This window comes from Elaeis guineensis, chromosome 3 (genome assembly GCF_000442705.2).
Source record: "Elaeis guineensis isolate ETL-2024a chromosome 3, EG11, whole genome shotgun sequence".
Lineage (NCBI taxonomy): Eukaryota > Viridiplantae > Streptophyta > Magnoliopsida > Arecales > Arecaceae > Elaeis > Elaeis guineensis.
Genome location: NC_025995.2, coordinates 111,923,312 through 111,929,311, shown reverse-complemented (window position 1 = coordinate 111,929,311; position 6,000 = coordinate 111,923,312). Strand labels below are relative to the sequence as shown.

Sequence of the window (6,000 nt, the reverse complement as noted above, 5' to 3'; positions counted from 1 at the left end):
GTCTTGATCTATGCTAGCCTGCCACCAGCCAATTATTTTTGAAACAGCTAATCAAAGCCTACCTTCAAACTAAAATTGATGAGAATCCCTAGGCCCTAAGCTTCGCTAATTTTTCGGGCTTATACTTAACGAACCTAAGCTCTCTTAAGCAGATGCCACTTTACACAGCGGCCCATTTAAATTATTTTTAAGCCTCACTCATGCGGTACAATGCGCGGAAGGTCGAAAAACATGCATAAGCCCAGAACACATGTAATGGATGCAGCCTAAACCAACAGGGTCGTTCATCTATCCGTCAGGAACCCCTAATTGCCAACTAGTTCTCAACTCTGGAAGGAAAAAAAAAAAAAAAAAAGGGAAAAGAACGTTTCTCATCAGAATAAAAAAAAAATGAGGCCTATGCCATTCACTAACAGAAGATAATCAATCGTACAATGGCTATACAAAAAATGTTTGAACAGGAAGATACAATTCATGCCACAATGCAACCAGATATAGCAACTAAATTACCAGGAGTCAGGCAGGCAATATGACTCCATCTCAATCGTGTGCAACTTTAACTCAGTACTTGGATGATCTAATAAGGGTCAGCCTCATGATATACTGTATGCTTCTCGATGTCTTGAATAGCCCGAACATAACTCTGGTATATGTTTCAACGATTTGTTAGAGGAGGTTCACAATGTCTCCATGTGGAGATCAGCCAAGCCAGGGGAAGACATTGGTGGAATTGCTTTCTTGTGGACATCGGCCATCTCCAGTATCCTCCTTGCAGTTGCTTGAGATGCACCATCATTACCTCTTCTCAAGGAGCTGCCGGAAAGTGATTGGCTTACCCCAGCCCTCAAACTAGGAACTACAGAAGAATTTTTGTTCTGAAGACTCTCCACAGAAGACAAAAATTTCTCCTTTGTGAGTGTTTTTGCGGATACAACCGCCGAGGTGAAAACACCAGACCCCTTTAAACCCTGTATAATGGCCTGAAAATAGAATTGTTAGATATATGGCCTGAAAATAGAATGGACAGAGTTTTTAACAGGATTTTTTCATGAATTTGAGAGTGAAAGTTACCATAGGCGTATATATTCGGGTCAAGATAGCCTTCCTGAGAAGTTTCAAATTGAGTTGTTTGTCAGTCCATACTACGCGTTCACGAAACCTGAAATGGAAATGACAAGTTTACCAACAAATGTTCAGCAATATATTGGAATCAGGATAATGGTGCTCTGTTGTAGGACAATTAAAGCTAGCTGCACAATAAAAACTAGGTGAAGAATGCAGTTAGAGTTGCATCAGATGTTCCTTCATCTTGTCATAATAGGAGTCCATCTAGGATTTCTTTCTCGTGCATAAGAGTAGGTCTAATCTACTTCCACATGAAACCAAGAAACCAAGTAACAACAAGATATGGCCACAAATATTGCTTAAGAACAAGAAACCCTTCAAAATGATTTAAGAGAACATTTGACAACTTCGTCATCATAGCTCAAAAGCATTTTCCTACCAAGCTGGGTCAGTGATCAAGCTCAGCATGAATGAGAATATTTATGTGACAATTGACAAGATATTTTAGGATAATTCAGTAATATTAAGAAAGGTAGTTGAGGGAATTACCATCGTAGCATTTCTTCCTGGGTGGCAGTTGATGCAATAATGAAAGCCTACCATGTCGATATGGAAGTTGTTAGCACATGCGATCACAAGAGAAAACAAAAACATCTTTAAAAAATTGAATTTCACTAATTTCCATGATCACTCAGAGGTTTGTTAAGATGGCAGATAAACTGAATTTCCATTCATAAGTTAAAGATCTATGTCCGATAAAAATCTCCAGCACGATAATGTTGTTTTTGAATTTGCAACCCTCATTTAAGATCGGAGTGCTAAAACCAGATAATATGGTGGATGATATAATGTAGGAATGTGCTGACAAGTTCCATGAAGGCTTAACTAAGGTGCATACCTCAAGGCTTGTTAGATAAGCTAAAGAGTATACATGTACATATGACAAAATGACTCATAGAGATAAGTCAACATACATTCACATGAAAAGAAAATATTGGTACATCGTCCTAGTAAAACTACATGAAAATACAGCTATTTTCTTTAGCTTATCTGCAATGGACATTTTAGCTTATTATAATCATTTATACATTTTTTCACATGTAGTAAGCTTATAACCATACTTATTCTAGAAAATGATATCTCAAGCATATACACAGTCTTGTAACTTTATCACATATGATTCCTCCCACTCTAACAAGGCAGCTTAATTTTTGTTTCAAGAAACAGATTTACTGATTAAGCCGGTAGTGCCAAAAAAAAAAAAAAGAAAAAACATATATGTAGATGATTGATGGCCAATGTCCTCAGAACATTACATATGTCAGAAATGGTTAGGATCCTGGTTATATTTGCAAATATAAATATTTTAACTTAAGTTGTACAAGTTCACCTGCATAATTTGATCCCTGCTAGTTTAAACATAATTAGAAGAGACTCTTGAGCTGGTCAAAGAACACTCACATCTCTATCAAACTCCAGCATAAAGCATCTCTTGACATCATCCTTTGTTGGTTTACAGCCACATCTATCACGCCTTGATGTCAAGTCTGAAAATTTAGCATATGTGTAATGCAGAATTGCAGCCTCTTCCAATTTGATCTCACTATCAAAAACATGAAGAGTCATAACTCACAAGCAGCCTACTTGAGTAATCAAAGCACGGTATCAAATAAGATTTAATGCATAACATCACTTCTCTTAAGTACTTTCACGCAATAAATATTTGCAAGGAACAGTCGCATCTATAAAGATGAATTAGGCTGCATAAAGAGGAATAATCTTACTTGGGGGTCTTCATATAATTGTGCCATCTATGTGCACCATTAGGGCGAAGATATTCTTGAATACGTGCAGCAGATTTCCCATTTCCGTAAGTAAGAAAGTAGTTTGGATTACCACGTGTTGCTTCCTTGTATAAGCCAAAATATGTTTCCTTGGGAAGATGATCATAATTCTTCTTAAACATGGAAACCTGTGGGGCCACAAAACAAATTTGCATATTCAATAGAACATTAGTGATATATTCCAAAATTCACACAGGCAATGCCCGCACCAGATTAGAAGATGTAACAACAAACCAGATAATTTGATTAGCAATATAAGATGCCAATTACCTCAGTAAATGGATCTTTGATATCATCTCGTTCTATGCTACTTTCCTGAAATCCAAAAAGCGAATCAGATCTACAGCATGAAAATATCAATTCATATAATAACAGAGGCCTGCTTACATAATTTGGAAAGATAACCATATCAACATTGCCAGGTACATCTGACAGCAACTGTCTTAAAGAGTACTCTCGGGCACCAGCTGGATGTATTAACTCATCAGTATCAAGATGGATGATCCAGTCCAAATTAGCATCCTTCCATGAAAACGAGCAACAAAGCATATCATGTTTCCATTTGAATATCATAGCAAGCTAAAGTGAAAATGCAATGTCAAATGATGACAAAGGATCATGAATGCTGAGAGAAGAATCATCTCTACTGCAATATTGAGCCCAAAATGAATGAAACAACTCTAAAATACCAGCAATAAAACAGAATAATAAAGGCCGGATACAATAATTTGGCTAGTCAATCTTGATGAGAGAGAGAGAGAGAGCTGTTTGACATGAAAATATCGATAGAGTTGGTCTTACCCGTGCCAAAACAATAGCCATCTCCATATTCAATGATTGTTTCACAAATAGTTCATAATTGCATGGTTTGTAAAAGAAGCCTGACAACCAAGTCTCGTTCCAGATACGGCTATGGTTCACAAAAAAACAAATACACATTAGCTGGCATGCAGACGATTGTGATAAAAAGCATTCAGCAGGTAACCATAAAAGTTCTCTTGAACAAAGTAAAATAAACTCATCATAGTGTTTGAATTCACCTAAATCTGGAAGCAAAACAATTTATCTGTCATGCATATATACATATACTTTAGGCAACTACAGTTGTTTGTACTTCCTTGCTATATATTTAAGCTTTTTTGTAAACCAAATGATTATGCATTGTAGCCTTCTCTGCAGACCTAATCAGGCCAAATAAAAATGAACCGACCTTTTAGCCTGCTTCTCCTCGAGTTCCCTAGTTCTATAGATGACTTTGACCCCCTGTCATAGAAATGGAAAAACAGTATCTTACTTACCTTAGTCAGTAAGGATGTTTTAGGGGTAAAAAGATAGAGCAGATCGAAATGGGGAGGAAAAAAAAAGAGTGAAAAAAGTTATTATATTTAAAACAAAATTACAGGAATGGATTCAAGGACTGCTGAAACATTAGGTTTTGCAGCCTGCCCTTCTACAAACAGAAAGAAGTTTGTAACTCCGATGACTTTGTGATAATACAACCATGGCAGAATTTGCTCCAAACCAGCTGAAGTACTCGTTGTGATACATATCTGCATTAACCAAAAGGATGCCCCTAGGGACATATGAGTAAAACTAGTTGAAAAAGTGGAATGCAAGAAAACAATCTTTGCAGGAAACCATCACTCGAACCCTTGAGCTAATTTCTCGAAAAAAGCGTATAGCATACATCCAACGGGTTTCAGAACTACTGTGGAGAAGTACACAGAGTTTTGTTACTTAAATTCAATAAGAAGCTTGAGAAAGGGGAAGTTCCATGTACGTATTTGGTGGTGAAATTACTGGACTTAATCAAGTGAATAGCTTAAGATCCAAAGCATGTCCAACAAAATACCAGCAAAGGTCCGCCGTACTGATGATAAGATCAGCATATGAACTAAATTAATCATAAGACCATCAAAATCGAATTTTTAAGCACCACCAACAGAACAGTGTCATCCTCAAAGCAAGAGGAGATACCCTTCCCGTACATTAACACTAATTCAAAAGAAAGGGAACTCGAAGACATTCCACGAGCACTTCTAAACTAAAGCTCAGATCCCTAATTCAAACTTCCACCACCGCTGCTCCACCTACCGCCTAACTCTTCCAAGATCCACCCCAGATCCCATCATAATATCCTCAGAGAGCGAAAATTAGCGGCAAAACGAAAGCAAAAATCCGACCTTTGGTCGCGGATCGGGGTCGAAATCGAAGTTCCAGCCGCGGTAAAAGGGGAAGGAGGGAGCGGAACTCCTGCCGAGGATCTCGGTGCAATCGGAGGAGGAGGAAGAGGAGCGGTGGGAGGAGGAGGACGAAGAGGAGCCTAGGGGGCTGTTCTCCATGCCCGGGAACATCTGGGTGTCGGTGGGCCAGCGGGAGGAAGGGTCCTGGAGCCCCCCGCGCCATTGGAGGACGAAGGCCAAGCAGGCGAGGGCGAGGGGGAGCGTGGTGAGGAGGAGGATGATCCGAGAGGAGAAGCTCGGTTGGGCGGTGGCGGAGGAGAAGGCGGCCGGCCTCAGAGGGGCGTTGAGACCCGCCATTGGAGATTATCGCTCCAGCGAGCAGAAGGAAGGGAAAAACAAATGGACTCTTGAGGGACCGACGCAGGGTAGGACTTCTTTTTCCTAAGATTTTTTTTTTTTTTTTTCCTTATGTTATTGTCCCGCCCGACTTATGATATACCCACGTTTAGTGGCTGTACGAACTATCAAGAGTGCCTACTTGCGTGGATTTTTTTTTTTTTTTTTTGGTATGCATAATTGTTTGGATTGGACGACTTGTCTGTCAGTTAGGTCTGGTGGATTGTCAATAATGGTGAGTGACGATATGATTTCAATTTTTTTTTCGTTTTCGTTTCCTGTACACTGGAAAATTTGTATCTCTTGGATTAGCCGCCGTTTTAAATTTAGTTTCAAGCGCCTATAATTATATATAAAGTAGGTATATATTTTGGACAAATATAAATGTTCAGAAAGATATTTAATAAAGTGGAACTAATGGAAGGGATAGAGTTTCTTGTTTTTTTTGTTATTAGATAGAGTTTCTTGTTTGAAATGCATATAAAAGACTAAGTTTGCCTTCCATGCTTGCC

The 6,000-nt window shown here is 38.7% G+C and overlaps 1 protein-coding gene across 1 annotated transcript; it reads right to left on the bottom strand.

The window, feature by feature from the left end:
- Positions 1-380: 380 nt before the first annotated feature.
- Positions 381-5,531, bottom strand: LOC105040879 (glycosyltransferase-like At2g41451). Its single transcript, XM_010917618.4, has 11 exons — positions 5,093-5,531; positions 4,310-4,459; positions 4,120-4,172; positions 3,711-3,819; positions 3,297-3,431; positions 3,180-3,224; positions 2,850-3,037; positions 2,527-2,668; positions 1,615-1,661; positions 1,072-1,159; positions 381-980 (listed from the first exon to the last, which is right to left on the bottom strand). Exons 1-11 carry the CDS (start codon positions 5,447-5,449, stop codon positions 678-680), a joined length of 1,617 nt encoding a protein of 538 aa, XP_010915920.1. The 5' UTR covers positions 5,450-5,531; the 3' UTR covers positions 381-677.
- Positions 5,532-6,000: the final 469 nt, after the last annotated feature.